The 17974-nt window shown below is 41.4% G+C and overlaps 1 protein-coding gene across 1 annotated transcript in view; it reads left to right on the top strand.

The window, feature by feature from the left end:
• The window catches only part of LOC114352692 (proteasome activator complex subunit 4), a 41458-nt gene that overhangs the window by 7498 nt on the left and 15986 nt on the right, over window positions 1-17974 (top strand). The window contains 5 exon segments of the mRNA XM_028304365.1: window positions 2309-2571; window positions 13992-14237; window positions 14703-14947; window positions 16406-16533; window positions 17020-17208. Coding sequence (XP_028160166.1) covers window positions 2309-2571; window positions 13992-14237; window positions 14703-14947; window positions 16406-16533; window positions 17020-17208 — 1071 coding nt within the window.

Below are 17974 nucleotides of genomic sequence, written 5' to 3'. Positions count from 1 at the left end.
AGTCAGAAATATTATTTGAATTAAAAACACTTAGAGCGCCTGAGCGCCTTTTAGTTGAGGCGTGAGGAAGGACGCTTGCCTCACCACTACTAGTTTTCATACAATTTCTAGAAGCTTCGCGTTTGAGACGGTAGTGACGCTGCGACTGTCTTAATAAATGCTTTAGCCAATTCTACAGTGTTTTTCAACCTGTGGGTCGCGCGCCCCGGTCGCGAGAGGTCGTAAAAACTAACTCAGTAACAAATCCAGAGAAGTTTAAAAGCTAGATTTATCCGAAATCTAATATGCAAATTCATAAATGTTGTATAGATTGTAGAATTCGGTCCCTACAACTTCTTTGTAAAAAGCACGAAAAAAAAAGCGAACGGTCGGGGGGTCGCAAAAAATTTTTTCATGCTTGTCGCGTCATGAAAAAGGTTGAAAAACACTGGATTAGAGACAATACCATTGTGTCCGCTCTTTACAAAAAAAATAAATGTAAATTGATTCTTCCAGGTGTGGGAACGCGTGGTCGTTATAAAGGGCCTCCGTCACGGGCCCGGGCTAGAAGCGCGGATGCGTTCATACGGCGCTTTAGAGCGAGCGCTCGACGGGCGCGGAGGGGTGGCGGGAGACGTGCAGGGGGCGGCCAGACTACGTATGCTACTGGCAGACGCAGCCAGGCTGCAAGACGAGTCCAGGGTGGACCTAGTCTGCGATGCAGGGATCACACCGTCAGCGCTTCAAGCACTATATGCGCTGTATGAGCTGTCTATCAACACTTATAGCTCGGTAAGTCATATCAGAGCCAGACTCCGCATGCTACAGGCAGACGCAGCCAGGCTGCAAGACGAGTCCAGGGTGGACCTCGTCTGCGATGCAGGGATCACACCGTCGGCGCTCCAAGCACTATACGCGCTGTATGAACTGTCCATCAACACTTATAGCTCGGTAAGGCATCTTTAGCTGAGACATGCCGCAGGGGCGGCGCGCCTGCGTATGCTACTGGCAGACGCAGCCAGGCTGCAAGACGAGTCTAGGGTGGACCTCGTCTGCGATGCAGGGATCACACCGTCAGCGCTCCAAGCACTATACGCGCTGTATGAGCTGTCCATCAACACTTATAGCTCGGTAAGTCATATCAGAGCCAGACTTCGCATGCTACTGGCAGACGCAGCCAGGCTGCAAGACGAGTCCAGGGTGGACCTAGTCTGCGATGCAGGGATCACACCGTCGGCGCTCCAAGCACTATACGCGCTGTATGAGCTGTCCATCAACACTTATAGCTCGGTAAGACATCAGAGCCAGACTTCGCATGCTACTGGCAGACGCAGCCAGGCTGCAAGACGAGTCTAGGGTGGACCTAGTCTGCGATGCAGGCATCACACCGTCGGCGCTCCAAGCACTATACGCGCTGTATGAGCTGTCCATCAACACTTATAGCTCGGTAAGACATCAGAGCCAGACTTCGCATGCTACTGGCAGACGCAGCCAGGCTGCAAGACGAGTCGAGGGTGGACCTCGTCTGCGATGCAGGGATCACACCGTCAGCGCTTCAAGCACTATATGCGCTGTATGAGCTGTCCATCAACACTTATAGCTCGGTAAGTCATCTTTACCTGATACATAGGCGCGCATGCTACTGGCAGACGCAGCCAGGCTGCAAGACGAGTCCAGGGTGGACTTAGTCTGCGATGCAGGGATCACACCGTCAGCGCTCCAAGCACTATACGCGCTGTATGAGCTGTCCATCAACACTTATAGCTCGGTAAGTCATATCAGAGCCAGACTCCGCATGCTACAGGCAGACGCAGCCAGGCTGCAAGACAAGTCCAGGGTGGACCTAGTCTGCGATGCAGGCATCACACCGTCGGCGCTCCAAGCACTATACGCGCTGTATGAGCTGTCCATCAACACTTATAGCTCGGTAAGTCATGTTAGAGCGAAGGTGAAGTCTTTAGGGGACGCGCAAGGGCGGCCAGACTACGCATACGACAGAAGCGGTCAATCTATGGGACGAGTCAAGGACACGACGAAGGAAGACAGTTGTCGCAATTATATTGCTGTCGCGCTCGCACACTCACTGCGGCTGCCCGTCGCACAGTCGCGAAAGCAATATTTTTGCGCGAGCGCGTGCGATAAGAATGGGTAGCTTGGGGTCATTGGACGAAATCTATCTGCTCGACGACCGGACAGAAAGAATGATAATACAACCATACACCAATATAATCATAGATCGACCATGTTTGTAATACAAAAATTACCTCTTCAGCAATGATAATAATTGATTTTCCGAAGTGATGGAATTAACAGACTTATTTTCATGCAGGTCCGTATACTGGCACAAATCCGTCTCTACTGGATGCTGAGCCACTACCCATACTCCTACCGAGCCCTGATTCCCAAGATGGCGGAGTTACTCGCTACGGGCGGGGAGGGGGAGGAATGGCACAACAAGCACAAGGGCGCCCTCTACATCATGCTGGGACCACGAGCCGGGCCCCTCATTGCTAAGCAAGACTGGGAGGTCGTCAAGACACTATGGCCTGCTATTTTGAGAGCACCATTGAGCGAGAAACCCAGTATTTTGAGGTGAGTTGCAAGTTCATTACCTTCAAGCGCTAGCAATATAGGTGGAGTTACTCGCTACGGGCGGGGAGGGGTAGGAATGGCACAACAAGCACAAGGGCGCCCTCTACATCATGCTGGGACCACGAGCCGGGCCCCTCATTGCTAAGCAAGACTGGGAGGTCGTCAAGACACTATGGCCTGCTATTTTGAGAGCACCATTGAGCGAGAAACCCAGTATTTTGAGGTTAGTTGCAAGTTCATTATTATCTTCAAGCACAAGCACGTATCTATGACGTAAATGCTATAAAACGTCTTACGGACTGCGGTAGTTTGCGGGTTAAAAAGTGTTTCTCCCGAAGACCTCGGACTTCTATGAGTTGTCAAACCGCTGTTATAACTGTAGCTCTTTGTTTCCAATATTAGGCCTGCTGCTACTCTAGAGAGATTACTTAAAATACCACTCAGACTACAAACTTTTAGTCGATAACAAATCGGTGTAATGTGCGCACAAAATCAAAAAGTTTCTTTACGTAAAACTATTTAATCATGCCCTATTCTAAAACATACCTTTATCTTCCTGTGACAAATCGTGTAACGCAACACTTTATAACTAAGAAATATTGAAAAGAGTGTATTATTTTTTGCAGGCTGGAGCAAGCGTTCAGTGATTCAATCCACCGCCACTTCCCAACCGTGAACACTCGGCTGACAATCTCGGAGGGAGCGCTGGACGCCGCTGCGTACTTCGTGAAGCACCTCATGGAAACTGACGCTGTCTTCGCTGAGCAGCTGAGCACGGCTGTCGAGAGGGAGCTGGCCGCTTCGGATAAGACGGAGGCCACGTATAAGGCCTTGGTAGATGAATTAGTGAACATCGCCGAGACTCCTAATATGTGAGTATTGCAGATCTTCTATGTAATGTATGTCTCATCATCATCATTTCAGCCATAGGACGTCCACTGCTGAACATAGGCCTCCTGGCTGATTTCCACAATGGCCGGTTGGTGGCGGCCTGCATCCAGTGCCTTCCCGCTACCTTTATGAGGTCGTCGGTCTACCTTGTGGGTGGACGTCCTACACACACTGCGCTTTCCGGTACGTAGCCTCCACTCCAAAACCTTGCTGCCCCAACCCAACGGCCGTCAGATCTGCATACTATACTTACGAACAAAAGTATGGAATCACCCCTTTGTGTTCCAAGCGATCTTAAGAACTGAATGACTATGTGTTGTATGTATCTATGGTATCAATTTTAAGTTTATAATATCTCCGTTAAAATGGATCGCTCGGAATAAATAGGGTGATTCCATATTTTTGCTCGCGAGTGTATATGCCCTGCCCATTGCCACTTCATGTATGTCTATAGAGATCTTATTACCATGGAATAATAGCCTTTAGAATACTTTATGGCAATTTTCCTACTACTTTATCTGTCAAAAACGCGCCGCAATAAAATAACAGCAATATTTTTAATTTGCATTTTTTTTCCTCTCCAGCCAATGGCGTCGCCTAGAACTGGCAATGCAAATGCTTACCTTCTGCCCCTCCGTACAAACACCATACACTCCACGCGCCGTCAAGCTGATCGTCAAGTCGCTGCTACACGACGACATAGCGGTCCGACGCAGTGCGCAGAAACTGACACATTACGTGCTGAAACAACGGAAGCGCCCGTTGAAGAAACTGTACGTTGACCCGTACGAGGTGGCTGGCGTTCCGAAGCCGGATAAACATGTGCCAGGTGATTATTTCTTTTTGTAGGCATTTTAGAAGATTCTTATAACATCTGATTTATTATTGATCTGATTTTTCACCAGTAGAACACGGGAGGAAGTAAGAGAGAGAGTTTTTTATGTAATTATTTTTTGGGATATCAACATTACATACAATGTTAAACACAAAAAAAATAAGCTAAGGGCCTCTAGCTTACTGCTATTTTAAGAGCATATCGACGCCTTCGAGTGAAAACCTCTTAAGTAATAAAGAAATATTCACCCGCTTTTATATCCAGAACTGTATTCTGTAAAATTGATCGTAATGCATAAAATGCATGAATCAAATTCATTCCCGAGGCGACTCTCTCTAAGGCGACGATATGTAGTTAGAAAATGTTGCGAAAATAGGCATTTTGGCCGGTATCTGTAAATTAAAACAAGAAATCTTATAAGGATAGAGATCAAAATAATGATTTTAGAACGACTGCTACATAGATTGAAACTTGGTCGGGTCGCTTAAACTAAATAATTTACATTTCATCCAAATGACTCTTTCATTTAATCTCTAGGTCTTTATCTCTCTCTCTAGCCCTTACATGAGTTTTACATTTGTTATGTTATGGAAAATTATTTTGTCCAGGATATAGAAAAGATATAGAGTGGGCGATCTGGTCAGAGGACAGGCAACCGACGACTGACGAGGAATGGGACAAGCCGTGGTTGAGGTCTACAGGGTACGGTTTCTACGCTTGGCCCAAAACGCTGGAGGTACGTCATTAGAATATTTACTTCCGAATTTACTAATAGTCATATCAGAGCCGTCTTTAACCTACTAGGGGCCCTGGGCATTTAAGGATTAAGGGGCCCTTATAGGGTTGCTAGGTCCTAAAACACAAAAGCCGGACTGTGTGCTTCATTTGGCCGCCGGACATGTCACGGGGGGGGGGGGGGGTCTCTAAATGTGTTCTACGTAACGTAAACTTAGGGGATTGCAAACATTAGTTAGTCCTAAGAAAGTCAAAAACATGTAACGGAATCTCCGACTTACCACTTTAGTGGAGCGATTACAGAAAATAATGGCCTATTAAGTACATGTTTTTTTGTGTTATTATGAAAGTTCAGAAAACTGCGCAGTTTTTAAAATTATTTTGGACCCATGGAAGATCTTTTTTTTTTTTTTCAAACTTTTAAGTTGAAAAATTTAGAATGTTCTGCTAAAAGCATATTTTTTATCTTTCTAGCAAAAATTTTGTATCTTGCATCAAAGATAGGAAGGTGATTATTTTTTTTTCAAATATTTGCAATTAATAGGGAATCTGTTAAAAAAAATAAATCTGAGTGTCTTGTCGTTGACACAATGGAGCCAAATAAAACTCTTGATGACTTTTTGAACTCTGATTATAATGCAATTTAGATTTACATGTTGTCTTGTAGACGACCAAAAGGTAAGTGAAGTTTTGACATTTCATTTTATTAAACCAAACTGACACATCTAACTCCTACAAAAAACTTGACGGCAATTGTCTCTTTATGAAGCACCACAACCAAACTGTGTGTAGGTGAATTATGAGCCGGAACATCTTCCCGCCCCGTTGAAAGTACTCTTTCAACCCTGAATCTTCTCTTCTGACAGCAGCGGGCAGAGTCGAACCAAGGGCCGTCGCACAGAACCTCGCAGCGTGTGGACATCAGCGACACGAGCGACTCCATCAGCTCCCGGGAATAATTTAGTGACCCGCCCTAAGCGCCAACTCAAGGGGGGTATGTTATCCTCTTGGATGAGTACCATGTCTCCAATCGTCAGACTTGCATTATCTGTTCTCCATTTCGATCGATGTTGAAGTTCGCTGATGTATTCCTTTTGCCAGCGGTTCCAGAAGTGCTGATGTAGTTTTTCCACCCTGGCGTAGCGACGCAGGTTGCTTTCTTTCACGTCCTTTAGGTTCGGTGATGGCAGCGCCGTCAAGGGTCTCCCGATGAGAAAGTGCCCTGGAGACAAGGAAAGGAGGTCATTAGGAGAGGAAGAGAGAGGACATAAAGGACGACTATTGAGTATAGCCTCCACTTGTGCGAATAATGTAGTTATTTCTTCCAATGTTAAATGACTATTGCCCATTACTCTCTTAATGTGAAACTTAGCCGACTTGACGCCGGCTTCCCAAATGCCTCCAAAATGAGGTGCGTATGCAGGAGTGAACATAAATTTTATTCCTTCCTGTGTTGCAAAATCAGACAAAGATTGTGTATTTTTAGATAAAAAACTACCAATTTCCTTGGCCGCAGCAACAAAATTTCGTCCATTGTCACAGAAAATTTCAGATGGCTTGCCTCGGCGAGCTATGAATCTACGAATCGTCATCACGAAGGCGTCTTTAGTGAGATCAGTGACTACTTCCAAATGTAAACATTTATATCGCAGGCAAACAAAGAGACACATGTAACATTTTATTAAGCGACTGCCTCTGCCCTTTCTATTTAAAATCATAAACGGTCCCGCGAAGTCCAGTCCCACAGACAAAAAAGGATAGTTAGGTGTTATTCTCTCTGCGGGCAGGTTTCCCATTTTTGGACACATAGTTTTACCGTTTAAACGCTTGCAACGCACACAGTTAAAAACAACACTACGAGCGAGCCGCCTTCCATTTACCGTCCAGACGGTCTCTCTAGTCGTGGCCAATAATAACTGTGGCCCGGCGTGTAAATGCTTAATGTGCTCCCGTTCAAAAAATAATTTTGCTAAATGGTGTGAAGAATGCAATAATATAGGGTGCTTCTTTTCGTAAGCATAGCACGAAGCGCTTATTCTGCCACCTACTCTTATCAAATTATTATCCAGAAAAGGAGACAATGGGAGTATTTTTGATTTTGCATTTAATTGTTTGTCTTTACTGAGCATTTCGTACTCTGTAGCGAATGATTGACGTTGAGCAGCCGAGCACAAAAAATAAAAAGAATGATTAAGTTCGTCAATTGTTAAACTACCTAAGAGCTTATCTTTAGGATACCTCAAATTATGTATGAACCTCCTAACATAGGCAAATGTGCGTTGCAATTTCGATAAATTAGAAAAATTTTCAAAATTAATAAATGATTCAGTAATTGTTGCATTATGACATTTTACTTCCGGTAATTCTATTTCCGGTATTTTATTATTTGTGAATTTAGGCCACTCCGACTCGTCTTTAGCCATGAAATCGGGACCTGACCACCACAGATTCATGTTTATCAACTTAGTTGCGTCTACCCCCCGCGAAACCAAGTCTGCCGGATTGAGCGAAGTAGGCACATAACGCCACGAAGCTGCCTCGGTGGTCTCGGTTATCTCAAGAACCCTGTTAGCGGCGAAAGCTTTTAATTTACTTGAGCCTTTATGAATCCACGCTAACACGATACTCGAATCGCACCAGTGAATCATGCGCTTTGGTTGAATACGGAGTGACTCATTTACTGCCTTACATAGTCTAGCGGCTAGGAGTGCAGCGCACAGTTCTAGTCGTGGCATAGTGGTTGCCTTTAGCGGCGCAACCTTGGACTTAGCACACAACAATCTAATGGTAACTTCGTTCTGAGCATTGACAGATTTTAGATAAATGCATGCCCCATAAGCGTGCTGGGAAGCATCGCTAAAACTATGCAATTCTATATGTACTGGGTCAACACATAACACATGTCTAGGTATTTCTAAGTTTTGTAATAATGGAATGTGTTTAGAAAAAGAAAACCACTCATTGGCAATAGATAATGGAACGGGCTCATCCCAGTCCAACTTCTGAAGCCATAACTTTTGAATTAATATTTTTGGTAATATTATGAACGGAGATAGCAAACCGAGTGGGTCAAAAATTTTAAAAGACTGAGACATTATAGATCGTTTTGTAATATTTTTGTTTTCTGCCAAAGGCTTAGTCGGAAAATTAAAAACATCTGTAGAAGGCTTCCACCCCATCCCTAAAGTGCTTGTTGATTCGCTAAAAGTTAAATTATCATTTGTATTCATGTCACAATTTTCAAAAACATCGGGTAAGTTACTTTTCAATTTTCTCAAATTAAAACATCCAGAGACAAGCACTTTAGAGACCGAGTTTAAGATGTAACGCAGCTGATCTTTACTATCACTGCCACAGATCAGGTCATCGACATAAAAATCGTGTTGGATGATGTCTTTGATCATCTCATCCTCACATTCTTCGCCTAATTGTTTAATGCACCTAGTACTTAAATAACTCGCGCTGGCCGTGCCATACGTAAGTGTGTTTAGTTTTAATAATTTTAAAGGTTGAGATTCCTGATCCCTCCACAAAATCAATTGAAGGTTACGGTCACCTTCATCGACCTCTACCTGACGGTACATTTTTTCTATGTCTCCTGTCAAGATGTATCTATGTTGCCGAGCTCTAATCAATATAGCAAACAACGAATCCTGCACAGTTGGACCCACTGTTAAAATGTCGTTTAAAGAATAACCCGAAGAAGATGCCGCGGAGCCATCAAACACGACGCGTAATTTTGTTGACTCGCTGTCTTCCTTTAGAACGGGATGATGACACAAGAAATAAGCAATGTCAGGTTTTGACTGACATTCAGATAAATGTCTCAATTCTGCGTATTCATCAATGAATTTTGTATATTGCAATTTTATATCTGGATTTCGCCTAAACCTTTTTTCTAGGTTAAAAAATCGCCTTTTTGCCAAGTTAAAACTATCCCCTAAACAGTCAGGTGACTCCTTCAAGGGTAATTTTACTCGAAATCTACCACTATCTAACCTTACAGTATTTTGCATGAAATGATTTTCACAAAAATTATCACTTTCGCATAATATATTTTTGCTATTTGGAATTTCTTCTAGATTCCAGAAAATTGGAAGCATTTTGTCTATTTCGTTATCAGAGTTATTTTGTTCTTTTTGCATAAAATTACATTGTATCGAATTTTTTGATATAAAATTTGAATTTGGGTTGAATGGACCAGAAACTAGCCATCCGAATTTTGAACTACGAAGTTTAGGGTAACCGAGGCCTAATGACAGCTGTTCATTTCCTATTATGTCCCAAAATATGTCAGCACCAATTAAAATATCTATCTTAGAGGGCTGATAGAAAGTGGGATCCGCCAAGGTTATATTTTTTGGAATATTTAGTGAGTTAATATCAATTTGAATTGAAGGTATTTTGCTAGTTAATTCATTTAAGATAAAAAATTGCAAATCAATATTAAATTCGTTTTTATTTAATGAACTTATGTTAGCGGTGCATGTTTCTTCGATCTTACAGCATGAATTATTACCTACGCCAATTACGTTTATGTCATTTATTTGATTTGAATTTAGACCTAATTTGTTTTTTAATGATTTAGTCATAAATGACGATTGACTTCCGCAATCCAATAATGCACGAGCTCGAGTTGTTTTGTGTGTATTTGGATTGGATATTTCAATTATGGCAGTTGATAAAAGCACTTGCTCTTGTTTGAGTTTCGAAAAATTAACAATAGTGTCATTAGACGAAGTGTCTAATTTAGAATCATGCACCATGGCTCTTGGCCTATGTAACAAACTATTATGCCGTTCGTTGCATTCTCGGCAAGGCCCCATACGGCACTCGCTCAACGGGTGACCTTGACGCAAACAATTGGCGCAAAGCTTATATTTCTTAACATAATTCAATCGCTCATCTATGCCTTTTGATTTAAACATAGCACAATCATAAATTCTATGGTTGTCACCACAAATAATACATAAAAATGTTCCTGACCGTTGCGTATTCAGTGCAGCGAACGACTTAGTAGATCGGCTATTATTATTGTTGTAATTATTATGATTGCTCGTCGCTGCATAATTACGCGCGGGTGCCGTCGCTGATGACGCACCTTTAGCTGAATTATAGTTATTGTTGTCATATTTACTCCTATGTATAGATTCGAGCACGTCAGCACGGTCCGTTAAAAACTTATAAAATTGGTTTAAAGTAGGTATATCGTCTAAAACGTTGCGATATTCTTCCCACTTAGTGAGTGTGTGACTGTCTAATTTGGATGACAACATAAATATTAGTAACATATCCCACTTGTCCGTAGGCTGTCCCAAGCTGGATAATGCACGCAAGTTTTTCGTCACGTGATCAACTAAGAACCTAAGTGACTTTTCAGATTCGCGATTTAAAGGCTGAATACTAAACAATGAGTTTAAATGATGATTAGTTAACAATCTTTTATTATTGTAACGATTACACAACAATTGCCACGCTTCTTTATAATTAGATGCTGATATCTCTAAATTAGATATTATTCGAGCAGCTTCTCCTTCCAGATATGAGACAAGATAATGAAACTTGTGGACAGGAGAAATGTGGGAATTATTATGTATCAAGCTCTCGAACGTATCATGAAACTCAAGCCATCTGAAATAAGTTCCATCGAACTTAGAAATTTGTATTTGCGGCAATTTAAATCCCATTGTATTGCTATTAATATTACCGTTACTTTCTATAGAACAGTGAGCATCCGCGTCAAAAAATGATTCGCGTCTTTGCTGTGATTTATTTTGACGTTCTATTATATTTTTTGCCAATGCTATGTTTGCCACGAAATCATGTTCAATATTTTCCCTCTCGTTTAACTCCCCTTCTAAATTATCAGGGTTAAAAACTTCAATCTGACTTTGCAACTCATCGAACTTCATGGACAAAGCCTCAAACTTGCCGAGCTTCAAAGTCAACTCGGCTAACTCAAGGTTCGCCAATTCTTCTTGCTGACTTATATTCGACAAAAAATTTTTGAATTTAGTGATTTGACCTTTTACTGAACTTCGCTTTATACATAATTCTCTAACTCTTTTCTCGTCAGCCTTTTCAAAATTAGACCTACCCGATCTTTCAGATTCCATTGTAATTTATAGGAATAAATACAGCACAAACAAGAAATTTACAAAGGGCGACTGAATATAAATCAGCAAATAGTCAAGAAGGAACAAATAATTAATTTAGCTCACGCTCCTCCTCGGTGTTTGCGCGTAGACTCGGGAAACCGGCGTCGACGCCGCTAATGCACAGCACGGCGCACAGCTTAGGCACGCTCAGTGCTCCTGCACTTGATAATTTCGATGAGCCTGAAATATTCGGCAAACAACTATGACCTACGTGTAACAAAACTTGAGTTTAAATTTTATGTAAAAGTTTAATTTTAATTTCAATGGGCCACCAAACTCGGTTATCACAAATAAATAATAATTCCGAGTTAAATAATTGAATGAATATAGATTTATATAAAAGTTAATGAATTTTGCTACGATAATTATGCACAATTTTTTGAAGTGGGTAGGTGGGATGTACCTTGCCCCTAGAATTATTACGATATTTCGCAATATTTTACCTAAATAACTACAAATATCCACTTATAATTATCGTAAAACTTGGATAATTTGATTGCAACAAGTGAAAACGATCCAATAGTACGGGAATGAGCTTAGGTTACGTTTTAGGTATAGACTTGGTTTTAGGAATTTGGTAAAGGACTGGGCACTTATCTCATAAATCCGATGGCACGATGAGACGGCGTAATGCTTTGGCTGCCTTACTGCTCCGCTTTCCTCAGCTGCTCGAATTTTTGGGAATTTGCTCGTCCTTCCGTTGGTCTTGAATTTCGAATTTGTTGAACGGTTTTGTATCTTCTGCAATTTTGTTCTGCGATTTTGTTCCCCTCATGGGCCACCAATTTATGTCTTGTCGTTGACACAATGGAGCCAAATAAAACTCTTGATGACTTTTTGAACTCTGATTATAATGCAATTTAGATTTACATGTTGTCTTGTAGACGACCAAAAGGTAAGTGAAGTTTTGACATTTCATTTTATTAAACCAAACTGACACATCTAACTCCTACAAAAAACTTGACGGCAATTGTCTCTTTATGAAGCACCACAACCAAACTGTGTGTAGGTGAATTATGAGCCGGAACACTGAGAAAAGTCAACCCAAAAAAAAGATAAAAAAAATTAAAGCCTACTAGGTCATAAAATTTTAAAAAATCACAAAATTAACGATTACTTCTAAACTACGAAAAATCGTAGAACATACATGGGGGTGAAATCGATAGGTCTAGTCCTCACCTATCACCTGCCTTCGGCTTGACACCTTACAAGAAACACCCTGTATAGACTACTAAGTGAAGGTAACACCAGGCCTCCGTCACTCGCCTATGCCGGCCGAGATAATTACCTACAGCGCGCGACAACTTCAAGTTGCAAATCAGTCGGGGCCGCCACGCGCCTGTGAGCACACGCNTGAGCTGTCCATCAACACTTATAGCTCGGTAAGTCATCGCAAAGGTGAAATCTTTATAAGACGTGCAAGGGTGGCCAGACTACTCATACGACAGAAGCAGTCAATCTATGGGACGAGTCAAGGACACGACGAAGGAAGACAGTTGTCGCAATTATTTTGCTGTCGCGCTCGCACACTCACCGCGGCTGCCCGTCGCACAGTCGCGAAAGCAATATTTTTGCGCGAGCGCGTGCGATAAGAATGGGTAGCTTGGGGTCATTGGACGAAATCTATCTGCTCGACGACCGGACAGAAAGAATGATAATACAACCATATACCAATATAATCATAGATCGACCATGTTTGTAATACAAAAATTACCTCTTCAGCAATGATAATAATTGATTTTCCGAAGTGATGGAATTAACAGACTTATTTTCATGCAGGTCCGTATACTGGCACAAATCCGTCTCTATTGGATGCTGAGCCACTACCCATACTCCTACCGGGCCCTGATTCCCAAGATGGCGGAGTTACTCGCTACGGGCGGGGAGGGGGAGGAATGGCACAACAAACATAAGGGCGCCCTCTACATCATGCTGGGACCAAGAGCCGGGCCCCTCATTGCTAAGCAAGACTGGGAGGTCGTCAAGACACTATGGCCTGCTATTTTGAGAGCACCATTGAGCGAGAAACCCAGTATTTTGAGGTTAGTTGCAAGTTCATTACCTTCAAGCGCTAGCAATATAAGTGGAGTTGCTACGGGCGGGGAGGGGGAGGAATGGCACAACAAGCACAAGGGCGCTCTTTACATCATGCTGGGACCACGAGCCGGGCCCCTCATTGCTAAGCAAGATTGGGAGGTCGTCAAAACACTATGGCCTGCCATATTGAGAGCACCCTTGAGCGAGATACCCAGTATTTTGAGGTTAGTTGCAAGTTCATTGTTGTCTTCAAGCACAAGCACGTATCTATGACGTAAGAGCTATAAAACGTCTTACGGACTGCGGTAGCTGGCGGGATAAAAAGTGTTTCCCTCGGAGATCACGGACTTCTGTGAGTTGTAAAACCGCTGTTATAACTATAGCTTGTCCAAAAAGCTACAATAAATGTTTAAATAGTTACAATAAAAAGTTTCTTTACTTAAAACTATTTGGCTTGGTTTTTGATAAACATACCCTATTGTAAAACATACCTTTATCGTCCTGTGACAGACAAATCGTATAACGAAACAGTTAGTTTATAACTTAGGAATATTGAAAACTAGCGGCCCGCCCCGGCTTCGCGCGGCAATGGAATTTCCCGACTTTTCTTTTCTATAATATGCATGTTTTATACTTATAATCCTCTTGAGTTACTCTATCTATTTAATAAAAATGCATCAAAATCATTCATAGGGACAGAAAGCGGAAAACGACTTTGTTTTATACTATGTAGTGATAAATAAAGTATGTATTACTTTTTGCAGGCTGGAGCAAGCGTTCAGCGATTCAATCCACCGCCACTTCCCAACCGTGAACACTCGGCTGACAATCTCGGAGGGAGCGTTGGACGCCGCTGCCTACTTCGTGAAGGAGCTCATGAAGACTGACGCTGTCTTCGCTGAGCAGCTGAGCACGGCTGTCGAGAGGGAGCTGGCCACTTCGGATAAGACGGAGGCCACGTATAAGGCCTTGGTAGATGAATTAGTGAACGTCGCCGAGACTCCTAATATGTGAGTATTGCAGATCTTACGTGTGAAGTCTAAAGATATACAGTTAAAGATTTTTATTATTCTCAAAGATTTACATAAAATCACTTATGAGATAATACAATATTCAAATACATTTTAAATCTTACGGCTATCGCAGCAAGTAACATAATAAAAAATAATTCGGGTAGTTCAAAATAAAAACATCCATGAGTGGTTACAGTGCAGTGCCAAACATGTTTTGTGCGGGCTATGGCACAGTAGACATATTTAAGCGGAATTAACATTGTTGACGTAACTATAGATTTAGATACCTATTGCCAACAACCGAAAAATCTAAAAGCAGTTCGCGATAACACTTTATAATTTTATGATACTTAAAACTGATCTAATATCAAAATACCCTCTATTAGGATTTGGCCCACACTTCCCACGCTGGCCAGACGGGTTAGGGATTTTTTTTAAATATATAAATTGTTATTCCCACAGCCAATGGCGTCGCTTAGAACTGGCAATGCAAATGCTTACCTTCTGCCCCTCCGTACAAACGCCGTACACTCCGCGCGCCGTCAAGCTGATCGTCAAGTCGCTGCTACACGACGACATAGCAGTGCGACGCAGCGCGCAGAAACTGACACATTACGTGCTGAAACAACGGAAGCGCCCGTTAAAGAAGCTGTACGTTGACCCGTACGAGGTGGCTGGCGTTCCGAAGCCGGATAAACATGTGCCAGGTGATTATTTTATATTTTTTGTAGGCATTTTACAAGATTCTTATAACATCTGATTTATATTGATCTGATTTTTCGGATTACTAATGTTTGGCCAAAAAACGTTTCCCAAATTATCACATCGCAAACAACGTTTCGCAAATTTTCATTTGGCAAATTCTCATTTGGCAAAACAACTTATTGCAAACTTTTAATTCGCAAATGTCGTTTTTGGCATATTATTGTTTAGCAAATTATTGTTTGGCAAAGTATGTTTTGCCAAATGTTTCATTTGGCAAAAATATTTCACGATAAACTATTTACAAAATAATTTGATTGTCGCATAGAATGGACTACAAATTAGCTTGTGGTTATTATTTTGTTTAGTGGGTAGATAATATAAAATTTGTTCTATATTAATTTTCATATTTCATTCTTTTTATCGAAATTTCCAAATGATTCATTAAACAATAGAGGTGATTCTAGCGCTCGGCGGCCGCTGCCGCGGCACGCTTCGCTCGCCTTCGCGCGTTAAGGGTCACTGTTCTAACCTAACCTAACCTACTATTTTCTGCGATACCTACTTTCTGCAACCATACTATTTTCTGCAATCTCTTTGTTTTACATAAAATTCTTGTGAAAACCATGATCATCTGCCTTATGCTTTGATTTGTGGGTAGCGGTGGGTAAGTATGTGAAGTGTCAATTTGACCAAACAAATTATTTGGGATATAATATTTGGCAAAATAAAACATTTGCTATATAAACATTTGCCAAGTAAAATTTTGCCAAATGATAATTTGACCAAATGAATTAGTTGCGAAAAGTACAGTTGCTAAAAGTTCATTTGGGAAATGAAACTTTGGCGATAAGTTGTTTGCGAAGTGAAATTTGGCGAAAAGTAATTTGGCCAAACGGAAGGATACCGATTTTTCACCAGTAGAACACGAGAGGAAGTAAGAGAGAGAGTTTTTTATGTAATTATTTTTTGGGATATCAACATTACATACAATGTTAAACACAAAAAAAATAAGCTATGGGTCTCTAGCTTACTGCTATTTTAAGAGCATATCGACGCCTTCGAGTGAAAACCTCTTAAGTGATAAAGAAATATTCACCCGCTTTTATATCCAGAACTGTATTCTGTAAAATTGATCGTAATGCATAAAATGCATGAATAAAATTCATTCCCGAGGCGACTCTCTCTAAGTCGACGATATGTAGTTAGAAAATGTTGCGAAAATAGGCATTTTGGCCGGTATCACCAAGAAATCTTATAAGGATAGAGATCAAAATAATGATTTTAGAACGACTGCTACATAGATTGAAACTTGGTCGGGTCGCTTAAACTAAATAATTTACATTTCATCCAAATGACTCTTTCATTTCATCTCTTGGTCTCTCTCTCTCTCTCTCTCTCTCTCTCTCTATCCCTTATATGAGTTTTACATTTGTTATGTTATGAAAAATTATTTTGTACAGGATATAGAAAAGATATAGAGTGGGCGATCTGGTCGGAGGACAGGCAACCGACGACTGACGAGGAATGGGACAAGCCGTGGTTGAGGTCTACGGGGTACGGCTTCTACGCTTGGCCTAAAACGTTGGAGGTATGTCATTAGAATATTTACTTCCGAATTTATAGATCGTGTCATCCACGAAGACGCGCCCTGCGCCTGCGCTTGTCCACAAATTGAACTGTACCTGACGCTATTTACCCCATGATTGTTGGGCTACTGATTTCAAGGTGATAGTTGATACTCATGAGCTATCATACTAACTAATCGCGTGACATATTAGGGGCCCTGAAAAAGATGCCAATGTTTTTAAAGCTGGGGGGACTCATTTAGCTTTGTCGCCCGGGCCTGTGACGTGCTTAGTCCACCACTGAGTGGCGCTTACGATGTTTAGTTTTGAGCTCGTTGATGGACACAGATATGGATGACGTTAAAAAATGGCTCGCTCGTTTTCATACTTTTCATTTTATTTATTTGACATGCGGTATCTATCCTATCCATATCTATGTGCGGAAACGTCACGAAATCTAAATTTTCGCTAACCGCCTAACCCCCCTTAACTTACCGTTAATCCTGCAGGTAGTGGCTCCCGCGAAAGACCAAGTGTTCTCCTTCGATCTCACCCCCGAGGAAATGGAAGAGGGGGAGCGGTACTTGTACGAGTTTTTCTCGGACGACGCGAATATCGACCGCCTCGTGGCGTTTCTTACGATTGAAGAAAAGAAGGGACGGGATAAGTTTAGCGGGATACGGTTCTCTATGTTCAGAGTAAGTATCGTTTTTCTCTTTCAATGGCTTCAAAATTGTTTTAATAATAAAAACATATAGGTACTCATATATTTTTCAAGTTTATTTGTGTTTACTGTTGCTTGCACGTATTTTCATTACCCTTAAACGGGCATCGTAAATTCAAAATTGTAATTGTGCCCTACGAGTATAATTACTTATAATATTTTCAAAAAATTCAGAAAATGTTACTTAGATTTTTAAACTGCAAACACCGGATAATGGGCACGACTTACGAGGCTGACTGTAAACATCATAATCTACTTCCATTAAAACTGCGAAGAGAAGTCGCTGATCTTACCTTCCTCCATAACTTAATTAATGGTAAAATAGACTGCAGTGAGCTTCTTTCGCGAATCAAGTTACAGGTGCCGACTCGTGCCAATGTCAGGAGAAATTATCTCAGACTTCACGTTGATGCATGTACCACTAATTATGGACGCAATTCCTTCTTTAACAGAGTTTTTAAAACTTTTAACAGCAATTATTCTGAAAATTTTGACCTTTTTCATATTGTGAGACCAAACTACTTCAAAAATAAAAGTAATAAAGAATTCTTTGGCGACACTACTTAGCACTCACCCGGTAAAAAGTTGAAGTATCTGTTTACTGCTTAATATTCTGCTATTTTGGTATGGCTTTAGTAGGTATTTTCTGTATTGTTTTAACTTTTTTCATATATTGTAGTTATACTGCATGCTAAATAATTTGTTTTGGATTGTATCTTGATATGATATTTGTGAAAACT

This window comes from Ostrinia furnacalis, unplaced genomic scaffold, assembly GCF_004193835.3.
Source record: "Ostrinia furnacalis isolate ACB-3 unplaced genomic scaffold, ASM419383v2 OfSCF1416, whole genome shotgun sequence".
NCBI lineage: Eukaryota > Metazoa > Arthropoda > Insecta > Lepidoptera > Crambidae > Ostrinia > Ostrinia furnacalis.
The sequence above is the reverse complement of the archived record's forward strand: the minus strand, read 5'-3'. Positions and strand labels throughout refer to the sequence as shown.